The sequence below is a fragment of the Gossypium hirsutum genome, chromosome A05 (genome assembly GCF_007990345.1).
Source record: "Gossypium hirsutum isolate 1008001.06 chromosome A05, Gossypium_hirsutum_v2.1, whole genome shotgun sequence".
Taxonomy (NCBI): Eukaryota; Viridiplantae; Streptophyta; class Magnoliopsida; order Malvales; family Malvaceae; genus Gossypium; species Gossypium hirsutum.
The window spans coordinates 11,838,307-11,864,605 of NC_053428.1; the positions used below are offsets into that span (position 1 = coordinate 11,838,307).

General features: G+C 36.5%; 4 protein-coding genes across 9 annotated transcripts; 2 read left to right on the plus strand and 2 right to left on the minus strand.

Moving 5' to 3' along the window:
* Positions 1-1,323: 1,323 nt before the first annotated feature.
* On the plus strand, positions 1,324-9,370 carry LOC121229336 (protein TOPLESS). 3 transcript variants are annotated; one of them, XM_041113398.1, is made up of 27 exons: positions 1,324-1,503; positions 1,842-1,984; positions 2,137-2,316; positions 2,432-2,545; positions 2,623-2,781; positions 3,006-3,183; positions 3,269-3,392; positions 3,491-3,600; positions 3,728-3,893; positions 4,016-4,125; positions 4,202-4,271; positions 4,381-4,454; positions 4,551-4,646; positions 4,728-4,823; positions 4,939-5,066; positions 5,186-5,420; positions 5,501-5,659; positions 5,758-5,853; positions 6,034-6,180; positions 6,622-6,732; positions 6,826-7,005; positions 7,149-7,277; positions 7,363-7,458; positions 7,605-7,793; positions 7,873-8,039; positions 8,441-8,715; positions 9,151-9,370. In XM_041113398.1, exons 2-26 carry the CDS (start codon positions 1,905-1,907, stop codon positions 8,649-8,651), a joined length of 3,405 nt encoding a protein of 1,134 aa, XP_040969332.1. In that variant the 5' UTR covers positions 1,324-1,503; positions 1,842-1,904; the 3' UTR covers positions 8,652-8,715; positions 9,151-9,370. The 3 variants fall into 3 exon arrangements, with proteins under 3 accessions (XP_040969332.1, XP_040969334.1, XP_040969333.1); XM_041113400.1 differs by having other exon boundaries at positions 1,342-1,384; XM_041113399.1 differs by lacking the exon at positions 1,324-1,503 and adding an exon at positions 1,672-1,739.
* Positions 9,371-10,995: 1,625 nt separating this feature from the next.
* On the plus strand, positions 10,996-13,866 carry LOC121229337 (DEAD-box ATP-dependent RNA helicase 35). The gene is made up of 3 exons (XM_041113401.1): positions 10,996-11,106; positions 11,255-12,197; positions 12,822-13,866. Exons 2-3 carry the CDS (start codon positions 11,299-11,301, stop codon positions 13,684-13,686), a joined length of 1,764 nt encoding a protein of 587 aa, XP_040969335.1. The 5' UTR covers positions 10,996-11,106; positions 11,255-11,298; the 3' UTR covers positions 13,687-13,866.
* Positions 13,867-14,000: 134 nt separating this feature from the next.
* Positions 14,001-18,956, minus strand: LOC107906448 (uncharacterized). 4 transcript variants are annotated; one of them, XR_005927071.1, is made up of 4 exons: positions 17,601-18,956; positions 15,172-16,050; positions 14,471-15,034; positions 14,001-14,328 (listed from the first exon to the last, which is right to left on the minus strand). XR_005927071.1 is itself a non-coding variant. In XM_016833435.2 (3 exons), exons 1-3 carry the CDS (start codon positions 15,203-15,205, stop codon positions 14,264-14,266), a joined length of 663 nt encoding a protein of 220 aa, XP_016688924.2. In that variant the 5' UTR covers positions 15,206-16,049; the 3' UTR covers positions 14,001-14,263. The 4 variants fall into 4 exon arrangements, 1 of the variants encoding a protein (XP_016688924.2); XR_005927070.1 differs by having other exon boundaries at positions 14,466-15,034; XR_005927072.1 differs by having other exon boundaries at positions 14,466-15,054.
* An 874-nt stretch (positions 18,957-19,830) lies between these two features.
* Positions 19,831-25,941, minus strand: LOC107906449 (pyrophosphate-energized vacuolar membrane proton pump). Its single transcript, XM_016833436.2, has 8 exons — positions 25,254-25,941; positions 22,999-23,573; positions 22,494-22,873; positions 22,030-22,116; positions 21,613-21,943; positions 20,823-21,233; positions 20,509-20,568; positions 19,831-20,383 (listed from the first exon to the last, which is right to left on the minus strand). The coding sequence occupies exons 1-8, from the start codon at positions 25,501-25,503 to the stop codon at positions 20,177-20,179; spliced, it is 2,301 nt and encodes a 766-aa protein (XP_016688925.2). The 5' UTR covers positions 25,504-25,941; the 3' UTR covers positions 19,831-20,176.
* Between the last annotated feature and the right edge of the window lie 358 nt (positions 25,942-26,299).

Consider the following 26,299-nt stretch of genomic DNA (forward strand, 5'->3'; position numbering starts at 1 on the left):
ACGTTAATAGTTAAATTTATTATTAAACCAAATTTTAATCGAAAAGGAGAAAAATGATATAAAGCAACTAATAAGATATAAAATACGAGGTGATATATAATTGGATTGCTGTTTGAAATGAGGATGAATGTAATTTTTAGAGAAATCTCTAACAAAATAGGGGAGAAGAAAAACAATAAAGGGAAGAGATAGCAGGGGATTACAAAAATAAATAATCACTCCAACTACGTTGAATTTAGTTAAAAATATATTAATTATAATGATTATCTAAATATGATAATATATGTAAATTTAATTAAAATGAACACACGCTGTAATTTTTTGGAATAAATTAATGGATTCATTATATTGATATGTTTTTAATTATTATATATGAAGATGTTTTTATAATCAATTACTAGAATTATTAAAGATATCCATTAAAAAAATCAAGTTATATACTACATTGCTATTGATGATTCCACAAAAAAAGCTAAGTATTGTTTGAAAATTGAAGTAAAATATAATATAAAAATGGAATACATTGGATTGGAATTTTTTTTAAAATTTCGTGGAATAGTTTATTTTCTTTTTACCGTAAATAAACTAATGTTATTTATATCTTCTCTCCTTTCCTTGTTAGAATCAATCGAAGCTGTGGACATTTTTACCCCTCTGATTATGACTCCAACCTAAAACAAGCAATGTTTTCAGAAAGACCCTAAAAAATTAATTATTGCTTGCTTTCAAAACCAAAAGCGACTTCTCGCAGCAACATATCACGATAAATTCATGATTAATAAATGCAGTGTTTTCAAGTTTCACGTTATATTTCTACAAGTCAGTATTATTTCCCCCAAAAAATTCCCCCGAAATGGCAGGTTCCGTAATATTCAGCAATATCTAGGGTTAAACTTACTGGATTCCCCTCGCTACGAGAAAAACCCTGTCGTTTCTTTGGGGGGATCTGAGAATAGCAAATATAAATATCGCTTTCCTGGCTCTTTTTTCCCTACTTCGCACTATTACAGTAATCTCTATTTATGACCGTTCGATTCATTTTAAAAACTTATAATCGACGGTTCAGAAAGAAAACCGAAACATACCTTTCTAGATCTCATTATTTGTTGTAGCAGAATAGCTGTCAGCTAGAAATTCCGCGCCGATAAACTCGACAAAGTGTAGCCGGCTAAGTGGGGCCTACTCTTTAACTGTACGTATTCATAAGTCAACCAATTTATCAATATAACTTGTCCATTTAATATAAGCTATCTATGATAAGTCGAACGGCATATCATCTTCTTTAACCTGTCGCCTCCTTCCTATATAATTCGCCATTTCTGAAAGCTTTTAGGTTGGGTATTATATACAAGGGAATACAATTATTTTTTTTAGAGAGAAAGAGGTAATATTTGCTTTGTATTATTTAAGAGAAGAAGGTTCATTTTATTTACCTCAGGGAGAGCAAGGTTTTTTTTTTATCTCTAATTTTTTGTCTGAAAATCGATCTATTCAAAGAACAAGGTAAGTTTTTAACAAATCTATTTACTTTTGTTCCTGTTTTTATGTTTATAGAATCTGTTACTTTGAAACCTTCAGTTTTCTTTATATATTTTTTGGTTTTTTTGGGAAAATCCCGTCTCGGGTTTCTAAATGGTATAAAGTTGCTTTTTCTTTTTGTCTCTTTGATGCTTAAAATCCCTAGAGTTTTTTCTTTTGGAGAGAGGGGTTTGAAGAAGGTTAAATGGTTTAAGTTTCATGTAAATTAACTTTGGGCTTTCTTTTATCTTTTATTTTAAAGGATTTTTAAGGTGTTTGAGCTGACTTTATTTTTTTTTTTTGGGGGGGGGATACTTTTGCAGATCTAGACTTTATATTTGGTGATTTTAGTCTCGTCCTTGCGAAAATAAGACAGGGCGGCTACGATGTCGTCTCTCAGTAGAGAGCTTGTGTTCTTGATCTTACAGTTTCTAGATGAGGAAAAGTTTAAAGAGACTGTTCACAGGTAAGGTTTTTTTTTTGTTAAAAAAAAACTTATTAGTTTTATTACTTTTAAGGATTCATGATATTCAGTATTTTTTTTGTTAACTGGTAATTTAAAATGTAATGATTTACCTTGTTAATGGTTTTGTTAAATTATTTTGATTTTTTTAATAGGCTTGAACAGGAATCTGGGTTTTTCTTTAATATGAAGTATTTTGAGGATGAGGTGCATAACGGAAACTGGGATGAGGTTGAGAAATACTTGTCTGGTTTCACCAAGGTAGACGACAATCGATATTCCATGAAAATCTTTTTCGAGATAAGAAAGCAGAAGTATCTCGAGGCATTGGATAAGTAAGCTTTTGTGTGCTGCAATATTTGATTTGTTTCAGTTAAGTTTGTGATGTTTCAACCCAAAAACTTCCTTGATAGAATTTAGTGACAATTGGAATGTTTATACATTAATTAGGCATGATCTGTCCAAGGCCGTGGAGATATTAGTAAAGGATTTGAAAGTTTTTGCCACATTTAATGAGGAACTTTTTAAGGAAATCACTCAGCTTTTGACGTTGGAGAATTTCAGGTATGTTACCTTTGTGTATAAATGGTTCAAGTCTTGATGCGGGTGAATGTGGTGAGGATTAATTTTTTTCATAACAGGGAGAATGAACAGTTGTCAAAATATGGAGATACAAAGTCTGCTAGAGCAATCATGTTAGTTGAACTCAAGAAGCTTATTGAAGCAAATCCTTTATTCCGTGACAAATTACAGTTCCCAAACCTTAGAAATTCAAGGTTACGCACCCTCATTAATCAGAGGTAATTTTCTTCAGTTATATCATCGTTCTGTTAGCTGCTTTGAAGAGATTGGGGGTTGGTAATTTTTCAATGCTGACTTATTTATGCAATGAACTCACGGATATGACATGTCATTCAAGTTTGGTTTTTTATTGCCTTGGCTGCACTGGCATTGATGTTCTGAATAAGCTCAAGTCATTCTAGTTGTGGCTTTATAGGACAACTGATTTGTTGTGCAATTACAGCTTGAATTGGCAGCATCAACTTTGTAAAAACCCGAGGCCGAATCCAGATATAAAAACTCTCTTCGTGGATCACTCTTGTGGACAGCCAAATGGTGCACGAGCACCATCACCTGCTAACAATCCTCTTCTTGGAGGCTTACCAAAGGCCGGGGGCTTTCCTCCCCTTGGTGCTCATGGGGTAGGTATCCATTTTAGATGATAGTGTAAAAAATCTCTTTCATCGTCGATAATCTCCTCTTAATGTACTCAGTTTACATCTTCAGCCTTTTCAACCTACACCAGCGCCAGTTCCAGCACCCCTTGCTGGTTGGATGTCAAACCCTTCTACTGTAACTCATCCAGCTGTGTCCGGTGGAGCTATTGGTCTTGGTCCTTCCTCAATACCAGGTAGTTATGTCTTTCTCCCTTTCTTTCTATCATATGCTGATCATTCCTTCTTCAAGGACCTTTTTTAACCTTAATTATGTTTCATTGTTGACTTATAGCTGCATTGAAGCATCCTAGGACTCCTCCAACTAATCCTTCTGTAGACTACCCATCTGGGGACTCTGATCATGTTTCCAAAAGGACAAGGCCCATGGGGATTTCTGATGAGGTATTCAAGTTTTGCTTTCATAATTTATATGATATGTAGTCTGGCTGTTCGATCGGGTGTCTGATAGTTATGGTTGTGCTTCTTTTTGCCTAAAATATTTTACCGATCTTTGCTTTCTTTTTTGCAGGTAAATCTTCCTGTCAATGTGCTGCCTGTAACATTTCCTGGCCATGGTCACAGTCAGACTTTCAATGCACCCGATGATCTGCCAAAGGCAGTTGCAAGAACTTTGAATCAGGGTTCATCTCCTATGAGCATGGATTTCCATCCCGTTCAACAGACTTTACTTCTAGGTCTGCTCTGCTAAACTTCTGCCTTTAATTTTTTATAGTTGCATTTCATTTTCTGTTTTTGGCCGGCTGCTGGTTCTATCTTGGGTAATGGAATTCTGAGTTTTCTACATGCTATGATCCAGTTGGTACCAATGTTGGAGACATAGCATTGTGGGAAATTGGCTCTCGGGAGCGGCTGGTTTTGAAGAACTTTAAAGTTTGGGATCTTAGTGCTTGTTCAATGCCTCTTCAGGTTTGTGCCTCAAAGTGTTTGTTTAATGCACTTGCTAATTGCACATGCTAAGTACAATTTATTTACTTGAATTTAGGCTGCTCTAGTCAAAGATCCTGCTGTCTCTGTAAATCGTGTGATTTGGAGCCCTGATGGCTCTTTATTTGGTGAGATTGAATCCATTACAATTAGTCAATGTTTAATCTGCAAGCACCCATGTGCTTATTTATAATTAGTGTGGGATCATTGATTATGTTATACCTGTTCGGAAAACAGGAGTTGCTTACTCGAGGCACATTGTGCAAATATATTCTTATCATGGTGGCGATGAGGTTCGGCAGCATCTGGAGGTATATATTTGAGCTTGTTATCTTGGATCTTTTTTCAGTCCTCTTGCTGAGTTTCCATCATGAAACTGAAATTGATATTTGAAATTTATATTCTAGATTGATGCTCATGTTGGTGGAGTAAATGATCTTGCATTTTCTCATCCAAATAAGCAACTTTGTGTAGTAACTTGCGGTGATGACAAGATGATCAAGGTTTGCTTATCATTTTATGTGGTTAGTTATCATTCTTGGGGACAAGTGCTTGTCCCTGCTAATTTCATGTTGTAATTTTAGGTGTGGGAGGCTACCAATGGTACAAAACAATATACCTTTGAAGGTCATGAGGCTCCTGTTTATTCTGTCTGCCCTCACTATAAAGAAAACATTCAGGTAAAGATATTGCTTTCTTGCTTTAGCTGTCTTACATTCTTCGTACTTGTACTATGGGCATGTGCCTATGTCTATTCATCTTACTGATGTTGCCTCCTTTTGACTTCTGCCTCAGTTTATCTTTTCAACGGCTTTAGATGGAAAGATAAAAGCATGGTTGTATGATAATATGGGATCACGTGTTGACTATGAAGCTCCTGGTCGTTGGTGCACAACCATGGCCTACAGTGCTGATGGTACAAGGTTAGTTTGCTTGCACCATAACTCATATTGATCTTCTGCTAGTTGTCAATAATTCGGGATAAAGGTAGTTTTGTTTCATTTTCTCACTGACCTTTTTGGTTTGGTGGTTGGATTTGTAGGCTTTTTTCCTGTGGCACCAGTAAAGAAGGGGAGTCATTTATCGTAGAATGGAATGAAAGTGAAGGGGCCGTGAAGAGGACCTATCAAGGATTCCGCAAACGTTCTTTAGGTGTTGTGCAATTTGACACCACTAAGAATAGGTATTTAGCTGCCGGTGATGATTTCTCTATCAAATTCTGGGATATGGACAATGGTCAACCCTTGACAAGTGTTGATGCTGATGGAGGCCTTCCAGTAAGTTCATTTATGTTCAGTTAAGTTTTATATCGTCTTGAAGGTTGTGGCTGCTTATATTTGTCTTTCCAAAATCCTAGGCAAGTCCACGTATTCGCTTTAACAAGGATGGCTCTCTCTTGGCTGTTTCCGCGAATGATAATGGGATTAAGATTTTGGCGAATTCAGATGGTATGCGATTATTGCGCACGTTGGAGAATCTTTCTTATGATGCCTCAAGAACATCGGAAGCCCCAAAGGTAGTACCATTACCTCGTTGATTTTCATTAGTGAAATAAATCAATACTGGGTCCATTTGTGAATTAAATCTTCTCCTTTAACGTGTTGATTTTTTCAGCCTACAATAAATCCAATCTCAGCTGCTGCTGCCGCTGTTGCTACTAGTGCTGGACTTGCAGACAGAAGTGCCTCTGTAGTTGCTATTGCTGGAATGGTCTGTGGGACAGATTTTTCTTTCTTTTTTCCATTTCTTTCCCTAATCAACAGCATCAAAATTTTTATATCAGCAGTAGTTCAACACCAATATGTGTTATTGTTATGTCATCATTGTTTCTCCTTTGAGTAGTCAAGCTCGGATGAATAATTTTGTAGTTCATGTGTTATGTATTTTCAGAATGGGGATGCCAGGAGCTTGGGGGATGTGAAACCCAGAATAACAGAAGAATCGAGTGATAAATCAAAGATTTGGAAGCTAACTGAAATCAGTGAACCATCTCAGTGTCGATCCTTGAGGCTTCCTGAAAACTTGAGGGTGACCAAGGTATAGAAATTTTCACTTACCTTTGCACTTCATTGATTTTCTAACATGCTGGTAGGCTGACTACTCGATCATATTTGTTGTCCTGTGTAATAATGCTTTTGATTTTTCACTTTTTTTGGCCCATTTGGTGGTATTCCATGATTCTGCTACATCTGCTTTCTCTTTCATGCATCCATTGGCCAATTTGGTGGGTAAATGTACCGTCTTTGGAACTTATATACTGTTGTTCACCACTTTATATTTTATATACTTATCCCTGTCAAAATTATACTTGTGGAACTACCTTGTAATTTTTATATTGTTTTGGGATATGAACAAATTTGCCTATTTGGCCCCATTCACTTTAATAAAGAGAAAGTAGATACCTGAAACTGAAATCTATCTTGATTCATCTCCTTCCTTTGGGCCCTATCTTATCAGCTTTCTCTGTGATGGTTACAGATATCAAGGTTAATCTTCACTAATTCAGGTAATGCTATTTTGGCATTGGCATCAAATGCTATTCACTTGCTCTGGAAGTGGCAGCGAAGTGAGCGTAATTCAAATGGCAAGGTACATGGATATCAAAATGGTTTCTACTCATTAGTTAAAGAATACATTGAAGTGACTTGTATTGTAATCGCATTTTGTCACTTCATTCTCTAGGCAACTGCGAGTGTACCGCCTCAGTTGTGGCAACCATCAAGTGGCATTCTTATGACAAATGATGTTGCTGATACAAGTCCTGAAGAGGCTGTACCCTGTTTTGCTTTATCCAAGAATGATTCTTATGTAATGTCTGCATCTGGAGGAAAGATTTCCTTGTTTAATATGATGACATTCAAGGTAACCCATGAATGCTGGAATACCTTTTCTTTTTCCTGCTCCATCTAGAATTGGAGCAAGTTAAATCTTCCTCTCCTTCCTAGTCATCCTCCATTTGTTGATGATTTGAATAAGCATATGATGTTTTTAATGGACACTTGCAGACAATGGCGACTTTCATGCCGCCACCACCACCAGCAACTTTTCTTGCATTCCACCCTCAAGATAACAATATTATTGCTATAGGCATGGACGATTCAACGATTCAGATATATAATGTTCGTGTGGATGAGGTATGATCCATCTTGTGGAGAATAATTTATGTAACTTGTTTCAAGATGTATCATTGGTTATTTATTTATCATTTGCATCATCTAGGTGAAGAGTAAGCTTAAAGGCCACTCCAAAAGAATAACTGGCCTTGCCTTCTCTCATGTACTGAGTGTGCTTGTCTCATCAGGAGCAGATTCTCAGGTATTCCAAAAGAATTACAAAGTCTCGCCTGCTTTTTCCAGTACATAGCTTAGCTAATTAATCAAACCTTCTTAGAACTTGAAGTTATTATCATCAATTGAAATTTTGCTTTCAGTTCATTGATCATTTTACCATTCTCTCTCCAGCTTTTTGTATGGAACACTGATGGATGGGAAAAGCAGAGGTCTAGATTCTTGCAGGTTCCATCGGGGAGAACACCAACAACACTGTCAGACACACGTGTACAATTCCATCAAGACCAGATGCATTTTCTTGTTGTACATGAGACTCAGCTTGCCATATATGAAACAACAAAGCTAGAACGTGTAAAGCAGGTATCTCTTTTTGATTGTTTGATCCATTGTGAAACAACTTTATCTCATGATCTTCTAATACTGTTTTTCTCTGATTCAGTGGGTTCCGCTCGAATCTTCTGCTCCAATAACTCATGCAACATTCTCGTGTGATAGCCAACTGGTGTATGCCAGTTTTTTGGATGCAACTGTTTGTGTCTTTACTGCTGCAAACCTCAGACTACGTTGCCGTATAAATCCTTCTGCTTATCTTCCTGCTAGTGTCAGGTATGTTCATTATCTTCTTGACTCAGGTATTTTGGATTTCATTTGGATACTTTTGGTCAAGAACAAATTTTGGGTACAATTGACAAGGACGTGCACACTTTAATGCACTGGATTTACACATTATAGTTTTAAATTACAAAAAAAAGAATGTTATACTGTTAGAGGAGCATGCATACATTACTAATTGCAATCTCCTCCATATTATCTTAAATGTCTTTTGTTCTCTCACTTTCTGGTATCATGTACAATAAATCTAAAATTTGAAGTCAAGTCCGTGTAATTCATGTGAAACTTTTATTTGCATCGAAGTTTTACTACTCATCTAATTTTATAATGAGCACTATTTCCCCTTATGTGATAAACATTCCTATTCAAACAGTGTGTTTTCCTCTATGTTGCAGTTCCAATGTTCATCCACTTGTAATTGCTGCACATCCATCTGAGCCAAATGAATTTGCATTGGGACTCTCAGATGGTGGGGTTCATGTCTTTGAGCCCCTTGAATCTGAAAACAAATGGGGTGTGCCTCCACCAGTTGAAAACGGGTCATCCAGCAATATGGCAGTAACACCTTCGGTCGGAGCTCCAGGATCAGAACAAGCACAACGATGATGAAATGGCTGACAGAGCACAAGTTCTTTTAAATGCTTGGCTTGCATGTCCATTCCTAATCTAGGTATGCTTTCTTACTGTCTAATATGTTAAGAACATTCTTGATGAAAAAGAGAGACTTACTGAACTAGTTGACCCAGTATGCAGGTTCATTCACCATTTTTTAATTAGAGCCTGAATTCAAGTCATTGTAACATTTCATGTTGCTCGTTAGAGAGAGCATCAGGATAAACCCATTTGTTGACTGTTTCTGAACCAAAAGGCAGCAGTGCCCGACTGATAATGCCAGTTAGAAATCCTGTTGAACTTATATTGTGGTTACATTATGTCAAACAATCAAGTTCAGAATTGCAAATAGAAAAACCACCACCTCCTATAAGTTCCTCTATCTTATTGTCAAGAAAACATTACTGTATTCTTGGACTTGATATAAGTTTCGATTTTCCAGTTGTTTTCTTGCTGCTTTCTTTTAATTTACCCTTTTCTTTTAAATTTGCAGGTAGTCATCAAGAGTTGTGATCTGAGTACAACATGCAAAGTTGTAGATTTAACATATTTGTTAGATACAATCTAAGGTAAATTGCATAGTAGTATTTAATAGCTTTAAAGTGTTCTCTCATCCCTTATTTGAAGGGTACTTTTTTTCTTTCTCATCACAACGTTCTTTTTTGTATCAAATTTACATGTTTTAGAAACCAGTTTTACTTTGTTTGTTGCCATCATGATTATCTGATTGACCTAATCACTGTCTCGTCCTTTCTTCAATTTCTTTTGGTGGTACAAAGGAGATTGCACCCCGGGGATAGGGGAAAGGGTTGCAAATGCTAGGATTCGAACCCCAAACCGCATAAATTAACTAATCTAAACTCTGGTCCGTGTTCTCCTCCAGTTAGTTGTTGGAGATTTAGTTTGTTTTCAACATGCAGTGTTTCAGACTCACTTGCAGTATGGTAGAAGTTAGAATCTAATAACATTTTGGGGACCATTAGGAGTAAAAAATATCAGAAAGTTTGATGAAATATAAAGTAGTTTAGGGTTTATGTGGGTACATCCAAGGAAGATGGAAATGAACGTGGAGACTGAGCAAAGTATGGGGTATGAGATAACTATCATACTATAGGTTATATATAGTATACGCTGACGATGCAAAGCTGTTTCATGAATGTGTAATCATTGAAATTTGTGTATATTGCTTTAGTAGCATATTTATCAAAGTACTTTTTTTCAGAAAAAAAGAAGAATTTAAACAAGTTTTTACAGTATGGGGATTAGGAAGCTTTTGTGAGTGTAGCCTCTACTCGAGCTTTTGGCAATGAACCTTAGAATAATACCCTTGAAGGGCATTCCAATGTTATACTACCCTCTCCCAATTTCTTCATAAGTAAACCCGCCAAAGTTTCCATCGACCCAACCCAACCCCTCAAAAAGTGAATATGGTACCAATATGCAGCTGACCTGACCTTGACCAATTTAGTGGAATGAACAATAATGTTTGCAGAATCCCTACTCGGAACTGCAGTTACTAAATTCAGAGCTTAACATTCTGCCCCTCAAAAAAAAAATAAAAAAAATCGAAGGTTAAGGTAGTTGACTTGTGTGATTTTCCTTAAAAGACGATGATATGTAACATACTTTGGATTGGAATTTCAGTATCCTAATTACCTCTTTTGTACTAAAAAAAAAAACAAATTGCATTAACTAACATAAAGATTACTCGCTACTAAGAAAATATAACCAGATTTACTGTTGGAGCAACCTATAATGAGTAAATCCCCTCAAATTAATGCTCATTGTTGTTCGGCAGTGTGCTATGCAAAAAGTGAGTTAATGAAAAATCAAATCTTATGATTAGAGGTAGAAAATGAGATAGCATGATTTAAAAATGTGTCAAGTAGGTGTTTGATAAAAATTTTAATTATAATTCTATTCAACTCAAGTTAATACTTATGAAAATGTTAAAGTTTATATAATATAAACTATTATATATAAAATAACTTATCTATCTCTCATTAGAAAGTACATATAATTTTAAAAAAAATACTCAATACGATTGTAATATAAGATATAATACCAACATGATATTAATAATATTAATACGTAAATCATATGCACTAATTTTGGATTATTTTCAATTTTAAAATTTAATTAAAAAATTATATTTTATACTCTATTTGAAAAAGTATTAAAAATTATTTATTTATATAAAGCTGAAATGAATGTAATATATATAGGATGTAGATATTGACAAATGACAAGTTGTTCAAAGCAGCGAGCCCATTGGACCGCTCTCTACAGTTTGGAGTTGGGTCTTCGACTAGTCCTAGATCCTTCTTACAACCTTGCCCGACTCATCTCATCTCTCTCTCACTTAATCAATTGGACACGGCGACACCCACCCGCTTTCCGCCAGTGCACCGTCTCCGCCTGCCGCCGCCTCGTTGCTTTACCCAAAAAGGTAATTATTGGAATTCTGAATTCGACTTTCTTTCTTCCTTCCATCCCTTCTTCGTAGCTTCTGTATTCAAGTCGCGGAGAATTTTAGGGTTTTATGCGTTATTTGTTGGGCAATTTTTTTTTTTACGATTTTTCCTTCGTATTTTTAGATTATAATTTAGGGGGTTTTTTGGGCGATACAGAAAATTAGAAAATGGAGGAAGATGATGATTACGTTGAGTATATTCCGGTAGCGAAACGCCGCGCTATGGAAGCTCAAAAAATCCTACAGAGAAAAGGCAAGGCTTCTGCGCTTGAAGATGAAACTGAAAAAGCCAATGTGGCCGAAGTGAAACCTAGTTTACTTATAAAAGCAACTCAGCTTAAAAAGGATCAACCTGAGATCAGTCAAATGGAACAAATTGTACAACAAGAAAAAGAGATGATTGAACATTTATCTGATAGGAAAACCCTCATGTCTGTTCGGGAATTGGCAAAAGGGATTACTTATACGGAACCCTTGTTGACTGGGTGGAAACCACCTTTGCATATTCGAAGGATGTCTCGAAAAGATAGGGATTTGATTCGAAAGCAATGGCATATTATCGTTGACGGGGACGAAATTCCTCCTCCTATTAAGAATTTTAAAGATATGAAGTTTCCAGACCCAATATTGAAGAAGTTAAAGGCAAAGGGAATTGTGCAGCCGACTCCAATTCAAGTCCAAGGTCTGCCTGTTATCTTGTCTGGGAGAGATATGATTGGGATTGCGTTTACAGGGTCAGGGAAAACACTTGTATTTGTGCTTCCGTTGATTATGATTGCGTTGCAGGAGGAGATGATGATGCCAATTCTTCCAGGAGAAGGCCCTTTTGGGTTGATCGTCTGTCCTTCAAGGGAGCTTGCTAGGCAGACATATGAAGTGGTGGAGCAATTTTTGATACCTATGAGGGAGAATGGATATCCCGAACTCAGGCCATTGCTTTGTATTGGTGGTGTAGATATGAGGTCTCAGTTGGATGTTGTGAAGAAAGGGGTTCACATTGTTGTTGCTACTCCCGGGAGGTTGAAGGATATGCTTGCCAAGAAGAAGATGAGTTTAGACAATTGCAGGTATGACACCTAATCCAGCGCTTTTGGTAACACCATCTTCAATTAGTTAACCTGCTATATTTAGTCTTTTATCGCTAAGTTAGTATGCATTGACTGATCTTAGAAGTCAGGTGCTAAAATGTCATAGGGGCTTGCTGGGAACAAGCTACCTTTGTTTTGCCTATTAATTTGTTCTCACTTGTTTAAATATCTCTGTATTTTTGCCAATTTGTAGTGCTATCTGTGTAATTATTCCTGATGAAAATGTGTATCGTTTTTTACATTGGTTTCTTTTCCAGTTTTTTTTCCATTTCTTTTCTAAGATATTGGATGGTGTCAAATCTCTTACATCCAATTTAGTCTGGGTTAATTGTTAATTTCTTCAAGTTGCATTTATTGGGAAATGACTTTTTTTGTTTGTCTTCTTTGTCGTTGATTTTGTTTAGAATTCTCTATGTAATTTGGGTATTTTGTAATTTTTTGTGTTTCTGCATCAGTTTTATATTCTTGTACTTGATTTCAAAGATAACAAATATGTTGGATCTGTTATAGCCAGCTTTCTTACCCCCAAAGCGTAGATTTATGTATTCCATTTAGTCTTTTTAGATAGATATTGATAATCGAACAATTGTTTCTCTTCTGTAGGTATTTGACATTGGATGAAGCAGATAGACTAGTGGATTTAGGCTTTGAAGATGACATTAGAGAAGTGTTTGACCATTTTAAGGCTCAAAGGCAAACCCTTTTGTTCTCTGCTACCATGCCTACCAAAATTCAGAACTTCGCCAGAAGTGCTTTAGTAAAGCCAGTGACTGTTAATGTTGGGAGAGCTGGAGCTGCAAATCTTGATGTGATTCAGGAGGTCGAGTATGTGAAGCAAGAGGCAAAGATAGTCTACCTCCTTGAATGCCTGCAAAAGACTCCACCACCTGTTTTAATATTTTGTGAGAATAAGGCTGACGTGGATGACATCCATGAATATCTCCTGCTGAAAGGAGTTGAAGCTGTGGCAATTCATGGAGGCAAGGACCAAGAAGAGAGAGAGCACGCGATTTCATCCTTTAAAGCTGGCAAGAAGGATGTGTTAGTAGCAACTGATGTTGCATCTAAAGGTTTGGATTTTCCTGATATTCAACACGTGATCAATTATGATATGCCTGCAGAAATTGAAAACTATGTCCACAGAATAGGACGAACAGGAAGATGTGGTAAAACGGGAATTGCAACCACATTTATAAACAAGAATCAAAGTGAGACAACCCTGCTTGATTTGAAACACCTATTGCAAGAAGCCAAACAGAGGATCCCGCCCGTCTTAGCTGAGCTCAGTGATCCAATGGAAGATGTGGATGCAATCACCAATGCAAGTGGCGTAAAGGGGTGTGCTTATTGTGGTGGGTTGGGCCATCGTATCCGAGATTGCCCCAAGTTAGAGCATCAGAAAAGCATGGCTATTGCAAATTCCAGAAGGGATTATTTTGGGTCTGGTGGTTACAGAGGAGAAATTTGATTTATGTTTTTAAGTGCTCTGAATTCGTTTTGGTTTATATCAAACATAAAGAATGTAGGAATGAATACCCTTTACATCTTGAGTTGTGGGGGCCTTAATGCAAATTGTGTTTCTTTCTTTGACGTGAATACTACGTTCAATTATGGCGAAAATAGAATCATGTGCCTTCTTGTTTGTTTAGTAATTTTTTTACATCTCATCATTGAGATTTTTGTTTTGGGATACTTCGCCTCCAGTTTGTTTTGATTTTTTAAGGATTATATTTATGTTCTCGTATAGTGATCTATGAATTGAAATTTAAATGAAGCCTGTAGTCAGGTAAAAAGGATATAATTTCCATTGGCCGGCAGTGAAAGGGATAAAGAGAAGGTGAAATAGGGGAAAAATCTTAAATTCAAACTCATTGTCACTCTTGACATAGGGTTTCTCAAGATTGTAAATTACTTGAGCATTGAAACTTGGAAAGTCCTTTAAAATGATACTTGATAAACTTATTCAATTACAATGAAATTTTATATCTTATTGTGTGGATATGTAACTCTGACCAAGTATTGCTAATGCATTGGTATTAGGATCTTCAGAACGTGGATTTTCCAATAGAGCATGTAACAGACTGCTCTCGGCTGTTCCTTGACCCGGTCCCTGTTTAACACCGTGTTCATCAGCATCACTGTTAATTATCTTGCTACGAAGTTCTACTCCTTAACATTATCATCTTGTCCCAAAATACGTAAGAAATAGCAGAAGCAAAAATTAAACCAAGGCTCAAACTGGAATACCTTACAAGGTTTGATGATCAAAGATCCAGAGCTGAATGTGTGTCCATCTTCTTGATCCTTAGGTAGGAGGGTGTACCGCCGTGTCTCAAATAACTTGTATATTTCATTAACTAGTTTTTTCCTTTCCGCCATTGTCTCTAAGAGTGCTTGCTTCATAATTTGACTTTCTTCCTCAAGGATCTCCAACCTTGTGTTTAGGTCTTCAGCTTCACTAGCCTGCAAAACTGCCTTACCTTTACAAAAATTGCTGCATACCCTTTTCCTTGGATAACTTATTATAAGTCCATATTGATTCAGTTCCTCTTTTGAACTCCAAGGCCCTTCATTCCGAAGATCGGGAAACAAGTGTTCTTGTTTCATAATAGAATCTGCTGAGCTGCTTGTTGCATGCTTACAACTACTACTGTTTGCTGCCTTGAAATTCTTGAACTCTGAATCTAATCCCATCTCAGGTGAAGCAAGTTCTATCTTCTTCCTAGGTAGAAATTTTCGAAGAAGTTTCACGGAATTTTGGTCTATCAGTTCTGATAGGACCAAAACAACACTCTCTGCGATACAATGGAGCAATCCTGAAAGCCAAACATAAACGCTAGTAGTTTTTTAAAAAAGAAAACATTAAAAACTTCATCAATAGACGGTTTTATGCAAAGAATCACTGAAAATGGGGGTTGTTGAAATTATAGTGAATGACGGTTGCTTTGCTTACCTGAGAAAGATACGCCCAGTGACATGGACAACATTTTTTAAAAGAATGTTATCCCCCTTGTTTGCTTGTCTTCTAAGAGAGTTTGGACAGTGAAGTGAAAAGCAGCGCGAGTGGCAACTGCAGTTGAAACAAACTCCTTTTTAAGTTTGCATATGAAAGACTGATGGTTTTGCTGTTGAATTTTGAGAAAGAGTGGGAGTTAAGTTATCGAGAAACTGCTAAGCACTTTCATGGAGAATGTCACTCTCTCAAACACTTGCCCCTCTTTGCAACTATTCCATAGGTGACCAAAGTCGGTTTCACTTAACAAGATCTTCTCTAGTCTGAAATTTAAGGAGGAACTATCTACATCCGAATTCACTTAATTCATATGATATATGAATACGTTTATTGTATGCTTCCTATTTGAATTTGTTTACAATATTCGAATCTGTTAAAGAGAAAAAGGAATTTAAATATTTGGGTAAATTTACCCCTACTTTCCCCTCAGTACTTCGACAGCTAACCATACGTTCAAACATACGAGGATGAGATGGTATATGAATCGTCGGTCAAACTAACTTGTGGTTTTATGATTATTATCACATCAAGTTCAGGCTAAAACCATAAATCTTCTTATCATACTGTTTAATCATACAGTTTACACCTTATGGTCCAAGAAAAAGATGCCATCATCACTCAAATAGTTGCAGCAAGTGCGATGCAAGGAACCTCAGTAACCTTCAACAGCTAAATTACGTTTCTGTGAAGCTTCAAACATTCCAGGATGGATATATGGCACCATTTTACAGAAAACACTAGCTTTATTTCGACACATACATACATCCATAAGGAAAAAGGCTTTGTGCTCTGCAGTCATCTCCTTTTCCAATTATTGGCCTAATCAACAGGAATTTCGACGTCAAATAAGATTTATTTGAGCAGACTAAGCAACAAATGAAACCTAACATACGTGCGAAAGTTATGGTGGTCATACAAACATTCCCTCTTAAACCGTATAACAAGCATATTAATAGACCTTAATGCAGGTTTCTAAATGTTTCTTAAACCGTAGATTTCAGCATTTGCATTTTATCAGAAAGCCATTACTTCTTAATCCACTGCTATATGGCCCGTACCATGTTGGGGTACATTGCTAGCCCATAGCCCATAGCCTATATATCTCATACAATGCCTACCCAATGGACCTAGATAACACTGCTGCAATGTGGCCGTATTTTATTTTTTCCTTTTCTTGATAAGAAAAAACTGAAAAAGGTGGAGGTTATCCGAGCTCAAATTTGGTGTTAATTGAATCATTTCACCAGTCCATAATGTGAGCTGTGTTTAGAATTGCCACTGAAGAGAACAAGTACAGAAATGGAGTCGAAAAGGTTAATGAACCTACCTCTGAAGATAAACAACATATATGCTACACAACTATCTGAACACAACATGATTGCCCCCTCATTTTAGATTCATACCCTTCATTTAAAGTATCATTTCTGATTTGACTTTGGCATCAACAACATACACGCTTCATAACTCTCAAGACATTGTAACTCACAAAGTTTCAGGCAAATTTTAGAATCTTAAACTTCTGAGATGGGAATGAGAGACTGACAGGAGCTTGTTTCCAAAAATCCATGGCAAAGTCATTGAAAGTGGATATAGGCTATCGTATAAAATTTTCAGCGCAGCTAATATAATACCCGGACTCTTTTTTTTTCATAAAGTATTTAAATTCGACACTGTATAATACATATTAAAATATGATCTTCCTGTATGAAAGTCCTTTAAAATTGATCATGCTCATGTAGGAGTAGGACACATCTGCATCCAAGACTCATCCAAGTCAGGGTAAATACAGGCTAAAAGTTCATAACTGTTATGAACAATTCACAACCGTTTACTGATATTGTCCCATATCCAACACTCATTTGAGTAAAACTATGATAAACAATTGCAACCCTTAACCCTATTAATGTTGTCCTATGATTCCAAGCCAATAATTCCATTATCAGGCCACAAAAATCTCAAAAACAACACTAGTTAATGCCATTTACAATTAAAAAGGCTACAGTATTGACAATAGGCAAAAATAATAAATTCTCATAGGATAGAAAACAGAATAAGTCTATTTATGATCTAGCCTTACATTATATTGTCCAAAGGAGGTTCAATCTTACCCCCCAAAGATTTGAAGCACAACTTCCATAAATTGGGCAACAAAATCTCAAATGTCCTACAAAGACCTAACACATATCTCATTAGAACCACCTCGAATGCAACTTGCCAAATCCTGAAACATTCACTTGGATGGATTGGAAAAACATTAAACAAGTGAATTTTTCCAGGTTTAAGCAGCAATAACTAAGCTAATTCCGTTTGCAATTATCTAGAAGACCACGAAGCTAATATCTTGACAAAATAGCAATAAATTCTCATACCATAGGGAGAAAGAGAAGCTGTTTTTTTGTTGTTTTCCACATTTTTCTTGTTCAAGATCCATCTTGTCTAACATTATCCAATGGAGGTTCGGTTAAACTTCCATTGCCAAGCAACTTCTGAGCCAAACTCCTCTTCTTCTCCACCTCTCCATTATTATCCCCAAACAATTGCTTCCTATAAACCTGATGGAGCCTCCCAAACAAGTCCTTTTTAATCGACTCGAATGCCATATCCAACCTTTCCAACTGCTCCAAAGCGTTCTGGTTATACATAAACAACCCATAATACAAATCAAAGCTATCCCCTTTAGTATTCTCCACCAAATTCAACAATGTCTCATACCCTTTGGTGTTAATAGGCGAAGACTCCAACCCGAACTTCTCCAGCACTCTCCCCATGGTATGGGTCACGAACTGAGACCCCGCCGCGTACTTATCATGCTCCATGCAACTCATCTCCACCATTCTACACCCTTCTTTCTCGAAAATATCCAAAAACTTGTCGCATCTCTTTATCCGACTCTCCTCATCCCCGATCCTCACTTTGTCGTAGACAAAAGGAAGCCCCGCCCACGAGGTTTTACCACTTTCGGGTCCAAACATGGGATGTGTACACAATATATCGAAATCCGGGGGTAAATACTTCAAGAAAAGGTTCCTGGGGAACTCTTTAACAGAAAGCACGTCGACGAAAAGGGTGTTGCGACGCAGTCGTTGAAAGGGCAGTTTCTTAAGAAGAGTTTCAGTGGAAAGGATGGAAGTAGAGAGAAGAACGACGTCAGGGTGTTGCTCGAAAAGGTCGTGTGGGTCGGCGTAAAAGGAAACGCCGAGGTGGTTAGCGAGGTCGGCGTAGTTAGTTCTGGAGTGGGCGAGGAGAGTGTGGTGGTGGCGGAGGAAAGTTTTGGATAGGAATTGGCCGAAGTTGCCGAAGCCGATAATGGCGATCTTGAGGGAAGTTGATTGAATGTAGCGATTTTTGAGATGGGACTCGTAGTCGAATGGTTGAGCTGCGTCTATGCAGTTGATATGGAAGGAAGGGAAATGGGGGGATTTGGAGGGAGTGGGGAGAGATCTTAGTGGGAGAGGGAGAGAAATGGAGTGGGAAAAGGAGAGGTAAGGGAGGGGTTGGGGATTCAGAGATCTTATGGTTGTGGGAGAGAAAATCAACATGGTTGAATTCTGGAATTTCAGTTTCCAAATTGAATGAATTGTGAGATTTTTTTTTCTTATTCAATAATAATTAGAATAATTCAAACAATCATTATATATGAAAATTTCAAAGAATTGCTAAAGTGTCGGCAAATGTTTATTTTTATATTATTCAAAAATATCAATTTTTAAAATGTAAGAAAATAAACTTTTACATTTTTTTTGGTGTTTTTTTTTTCATTTGTTCAAAAAATCACTTGTACAGTTGTACATCACCAAAGGGAAGGGAGGCCTAACCCCCCAAAAATGACAATTATAATTTTACCCTTTGTAAATTATTAAATTATTATAAAATTTATTTTAAAAATAAAAAATATATATTTTAAATAATGAAATCATAAACTGAATAATAAAAATATATAATTTAACTTCTCTAAAGTTTATAATTTAATTCGCCCCTCCACTCCGCTCCACCATTACTGGTCCAAACACCGCAAAGATGTCAGTGAAATATTTTAAAATTTCCTCTTGCTGACGATAAAACATAATCCAAAGAAAGCAGCCTTAACTGTGCTACGCCTACCTTGCGATTTACAATAACACGGGAAGAAGATAAGGTGAGCGTAACGTACACCAAGTTTTAATGATAAGAATACGACAAAAGCAATACGTACATTTACAAGTTATATATAAATTTCACTGTATTCTTTGTATAATGCATTTGTAAATTATGTAATTACTCTCTTTTTTCCCGTATAATAAGCTAATAGTTTTACTTTTTTTCCCCTATAGTTAGGTAAACAGTTACCTTAAAGGAGGGGCGAGTAACCAAACACCCTGCAGTTACTTTTAGGCTCTCTCCAATTTTTTTGGCAAATATTTTTGAAGTCAAAGAAATTTAATTATTAAATAGATAAAATTTTAATTATTGTTATTAAAATCATAATTTGAAGAACAAATAAAAAATTTAAGCATATATTAGAATGAAATGATTTAATAAATTGTTATTAACATATTTGTGAAGAAAGAACCTCGTCAAAAAAATATCTTTTTAATACAAAAAAAAATCAAAGAGAAAAAGAACAGAGAACTCATCAAAATATCATTAAGGTTAAATGCTGGAAAAGATTTTTTGCGAGTACAAAATTTCAAAATTAAGCAAAAGCTGCTCTAGAACTGGAAAAGTACGATATCCCACCTTGACTCGCCCACGATAACCAATGATCGTTTTCGGTGATCAACCTATCCCATATCTCAGTTATCATCGATATCAACCTATCAAAAATAGCAATGACTAAAGCTAAGCTTCGCTAACTATAAGAGTTTAGACGGATACAGAAACTTAATGGGTGAACAGGAACAACACCCTTACATAGGGCCTGTAACTAACAAGTCACCCTCCCTACTGCTGTTTCCGCCCATCCCCTCTAAAAGATCTTGAAAAGCAAGCCACCGTGAGTGGCAAAAAAGGGAGCAAATACGAGTGACTCGACTGCCATAAGCTTGATCAGGATGTTGAGTGAAGGGCCAGAGGTATCCTTGAGTGGATCACCAACCGTGTCACCAATGACAGCTGCCTTGTGAGGATCCGATCCTTTTGGACCCAGGGTCCTCGCGTGCTCTGAGGCACCAGCCTAACAATCAAAATATGAGGATCACTCATAAGATATTCTGAGGGCACGATGAAAGTGGCATAACAAATAAGCCAGTAAACAAGTCAGAAAAAATTTCGTCTTGAATTTTCTCATTAACTATTTACCTCAATGTACTTCTTGGCATTATCCCATGCACCACCAGTGTTGGAAGCAGATATTGCAATCTGTCAAAGAACAAGCCAAGTAACCGTAATCAATGCGTTTTTAAGTTCACCCACTTTTCCAAACAAATTCCATCATGCTTTCACGAGTAGTTTACATTGGGGTAAAAAGATACAGATTAGTTCTTATGTCACGGGGCTTAGACCATCCACGGCCCATGACACTTACAGCTAGCATAAGTATAGTTCACAAATAAACCAAAAATAAAAAAACACTGAATGTTGTGAGAAAAACTAATCTTGTTTCCCAACTTTACCTGAACACCAGAAACAAGGGCACCAGCAAGGACACCGGCAAGAGTCTCAACACCAAAGAAAGTTCCAACAATTAGGGGAGTAAGCATAACAAGGGCACCAGGAGGAATCATCTCCTTGATAGAGGCATCAGTTGAGATTTTGACACAGGTAGCATAATCAGGCTTGGCACGACCCTCCATGAGACCAGGGATGGTGTTGAACTGCCTGCGAACCTCCTCAACCATCTTTAAAGCTGCACTTCCCACGCTTTTCATGGTCATTGCAGAGAACCAGTAGGGAAGCATGGCACCAACTATTAAACCAATGAAAACCTTCGGGGTCAATACATCAACAGTAGAGATAGCTGCTCGGCTCACAAAGGCACCAAATAGAGCCAATGACACCAATGCTGCTGACCCAATGGCAAATCCCTGGAAACATATAGAGAATTGTATATCACATATGCAATCCATAATTAGGAATTTCAGCCTGAAAAGAATAAAAAAGAGAACTTTGGCATTGTAAAAAAGATAATTAACTCAGAAAATAAGAATGCCATATATAAACGACCACAGCGCAGTATAATAGACAGTAGCTCAAAGTGTTTTAGATAGGTTACCGAATGGAAATCAAAGATTCAAATCAATTTTGGGGGTTTCGTAAAGAGATCAAATTCACACAAGTTTCAGGAAGCAGAAACAAAATAATAGCAGAGTTACAGCTTTTCCATGCATCATTTATGCTATACTGTGATTAAAGTAACTACAGTGTCCTAACAACGGTCTCTAGGAAAAGAATTAAATTCCGCACCTTTCCAATGGCAGCTGTAGTGTTTCCAGCAGCATCTAGTGCATCAGTTCTCTCGCGAATGTGATGGCTCATGCCAGCCATCTCAGCAATGCCTCCAGCATTGTCACTGATGGGACCATAAGCATCAATGGCCAACCCAGTTGCAATGGTGCTTAACATTCCAAGGGCAGCAACTGCAATCCCATACATGGCAGCGAAGCTAAAACTAACAAAAATGCAGATTGCAATGGCAAAAATTGGGATGATCACAGATTTGTATCCTAAAGCAAGGCCAAATATAACATTGGTAGCTGCTCCTGTCCTGCAGGAATCAGCAACATCCTGCACGGGACTAGAAACACAGGAAATGATTGATCAGGATATAAAATTTGAAGCGACATTGCAATAGATGATAAGTCAAAAGACTGTTTCCAGTACCTGTAAGCATTACTGGTGTAGTACTCAGTAACAAAACCAATAATAAGTCCAGCCCAGAGACCAACACCAACGCACAAAAATAGTTGCCTGCAAATAAAAAAATTACATTTTAGTGGTTGCAAGTATCATGAGCAAGGAAAGCTCAAGTGTGAAACAAGATGCTAGGCAAGACATGCTTCTTGCCACCTGCTTCAGGTCTTTATGAAGTTCATAGTAATATTCACCTTACTAAAACACAACAAATCGAGGCAATTTTCTCAAGATATGTTGATCTTAAGACACTAATTAAACCAGGATAAACTAAGTGGTAACTCACCTATCAGATTTTGAGGAGTTAAAGGTCCTAACCTTTCCTAATCTCACAAAATAAGGAGCATAACTGAGTTATAGCATGCACCCAGGCAGAAAATCCAGAAACTACTATTTTATAACATGCTTAGTATGCAACAATCATGTAATCTTACCAGTTCTTAACAAATTTCTGATCCCCAAAATTGTAAATGGTGAAGGACGATGGCACGCCAACCCAAGTAACAATTGCAATCCCCACAGTCATAAGAACAGTAGATATAATAAGCTGCTTCTTCAAAGCTGGTTCGATTTCTTTGACAGCCTTGATTTCGAAGAAATCCGTAGCAAATAGGGTTGTGATCAAACAGACAAGAATACCAACAGAACTAATGAGCAGAGGATACAACATGGCAGTGAACTCGTGGTTTATTCCAAAAGAGGATATAGAAGCAACAACAAGAGCAGCACAGGAGGATTCAGCATATGAGCCAAATAGATCAGAACCCATACCAGCAATATCCCCAACATTATCGCCAACATTGTCGGCAATGACCTGAGTTATAAAACAATTTAAAATCATATAAGGTTCTAGATGCGAAATAATTGCCACTAAACAGAGGTTGACAAGCATATAATAAAGATGGAATAACCATATCACACAAGAGTAATTTGTCTTACAGCTGGGTTTCTTGGGTCATCCTCTGGAATGTTCCTTTCAACCTTTCCTACAAGATCAGCACCGACATCAGCAGCCTTTGTATATATACCACCACCAACTCTTCCAAACAGTGCCATAGAGGATCCCCCAAGACCATAACCAGTAATAGCCTCAAAAAGGCCTTCCCAGTCATCACCGTAGTACAGCTTGAATAGATTGATGGCAACGAAAAGCACCAACAAGCCATTGGCAGCGAGCAGAAAACCCATTACTGCGCCAGATCTAAATGCAACAATAAAAGCCTTTCCAACACCCTTTCTTGCTTCTAAGGTTGTTCTTGCATTGGCATATGTAGCAATTTTCATCCCAAGGAACCCAGAAAGAACAGAGGTGATAGCACCAAGCAAGAAGGATATCGTACTGAAGATAGCAGTGGCAAGAGCTGGTTTGCAGGTCTTCTCCTTATCATAGGTGCAAGGCTGGCTCTTTGAGCTGAAGCCCTCAACAGAACCCAGGAAGAGGAATATCAAGATAGCAAAAGCAACCATGAAGATGCCAACATACTGATATTCAGTGAAAAGAAAGGATGTTGCACCTGTTATACCATGCATCAATCGATTAATATAGGTAATCATCAGTCATAAACAAGGGACCGTCAATAGTTCATGATATCAATTAAAGTGTTATCGATTACATATAAAAGAAAAGAGGACAAGATGACATTTTCATTCTTCCATTCAATTAATAGGCAGATTATAATTGTCCATTGAATCTTAGCTCGATTGGCATAGACATTGTTGCCAATGCAGGAAGACATGAGTTTCAGTGCACTGAAGCACATTATCCTCCTATTTATGAGTTAGGAAAAAGCTATGCTTAATTTTAAATATTGAATTAAAAAGAACAAATATAATTAGAACCTAATGAGATTATTAAAAAACAATAAATAAATAAATAGGTTATGATTAACTCAATAAATTATAGAGACAAATTTTAACATATCGTATTTTTTGTTATTATTATCTTGAAATTTATTAATGTAATTCGACAAGACAATATGATATAGTTTTATTATTATTTTACATATATTAATTACAAAATATAGTATTCTTTTATTATTGTTAAAAATATAACTATTTGTTATTTTTGCTAGCGAGAGCCATATACTCTTTATAATAATAAATTAATACTAGAGGGAATAACCTAAAAACTTCATTTATTATTTTCAAGCCATTGGATGAAAATATAACTATATATTTGGTTACTAACTACAAAAAACGAACGCTTATAGTAGGTCTGGCAGAACACATACGATAATAACAGTTTTTGTTTCTATTATTATATTATTGAACCATTGAACCCGAAATATTCAGAAAACAATTATTTCGCAAACAAAATTTTAACCCTTCCCAAAAGTGATAATAAATAAGAGGTGCATATAATACGTTCATAAGACACAGCAACAGTTCCCAAAAATAAAACAAAACCCAAACCAATAAAAAAGTTTAATCTTAATCAGATTAGTATCACTATCTTTTGAGTTACATAACTATAAAGCAACCATCAATATTCTATACTGATATTTTATTCTCAATTATTATTTCAAGATATATGTGCATATATGAAAATGAGCAACGTGGGGAACACGTGCCGAGCGCATTAATAAAGCCAAATAATTTATTTTAGATAAGACAATTTATCACGACTACTAATAATATAACACCAACAAAGATAGAGCCTGTCCCAGTTATGACACCATACTAATTTACCAAATTAAATCTAAATCTAAATCTAATCTGAGGATCAGATTAGAAAAATATGAATAAGTACAAAGTAACATTGGGAGATTTTTTATAAAACATAATTTTGGTTAAGAACTATTCAACTAAATTTTATAGTTATAAACCCTACCATTAAAGAGAACTCACAATCTGAGATGATTAATTAGAGATAAGTTTAATAATATTTAACAAAAAACGAGAACTTACAAGGTAATTTTTTTTAAGTTCAAAACCGCTTTCGAATGCCGCCTTGCAAGGTTGCAATAGTGAAATAACTTTTAACCAAATTACAGATTAAAATTTTTGAACAGAAACAATGAAGTTGAGCGTTAAGATTACTAATTTCATTTTCACTTTAAATACACCAAGGTTACCTGGTGATTCTTGCGGCTCAACTTAAGTCCACGAAATGAAATCATTACTCAAAAATAATATTACGAAAATAAATAAGAAAAAAAAAGGCCAGATCTAACATTAAAATCCAAAGATTTCACCTTCGGAGATAGCGCTTTGAATATCAGCGCACTTGGTGACGACGCTGGGGTCATTAAGTCCTTCCTCTTCCTCAATCAAGTAATCACTGTAACCGTTCTTGTTGCTATTCCCAGAAGCATGCCGCTCCGGGTTAAGCTTCACGCGCGACACCAACAGCCACTGCACCAACGAGAAAGCAATTCCAATCACGGCGCACACTGGCACCACGATCTCCGTCGCAAACTCCGACAACAAAACCGCTCCCATCATTGAAAACGCTACAGTCCTCCCGCCTTGAGAAAGATAAGAGTGGGAGATAAACAGAGAAATGGAGTGGAGCCTCTTTTATATAGGGTTCCGGTAAAATTATACGAGAAACATATAGGATATTGGCTAACTCCCGAGAGAGGAATCCCCTGCAAACGAGTCTATCATGATATTTTGTTTTTAACCTCTAAACTAATTGATTATATTTATCAGCAGATGATTTACTGTGTATGATGGAGGGAGGATGATAGGGAGTCTGGGGACGGATCAATCAGGAATCAATCGCTTTAGCGCGTACTTTCGATGCATCCTTGTCCGAATCAACTTTATTTTATTTATTTTAGGATAAAATATTCGATGTTACGTAAAAAATAAAATAAGATAAATATAAGGACTCTCCAAAATAATTTGAGAGATTTGGGTTTAAGAAACAAACTGGAGGAGGTAAACTTAAAATTATTCCATTTGAGAATTTAAATAGTCAAAATTGAGATGATGTGATGTGAGAGTGTATTTGTTCATGTTGAATAATATTTTTAATTGATCTATATTAGGTGAAGGCTACAAAATTGTCGTAAAGCCCGGAGAAGAACTGCAGATAAAATTAAGGAGCCCCCTGGACCTTATAGAAAAACATAGTGTTTATTTGGAATCATAGCTGACTCAAAATCTTATCCATTCGTTCCAGTTTAAAATGGTGGTAACCATGTCATAGCAATGGGGATTCTTACGTTCTTTGTGTATCAATAACTTTTTAAAGCTTCATTGGCTTTAATGAAAAATAGATTGTCGTTGCAAA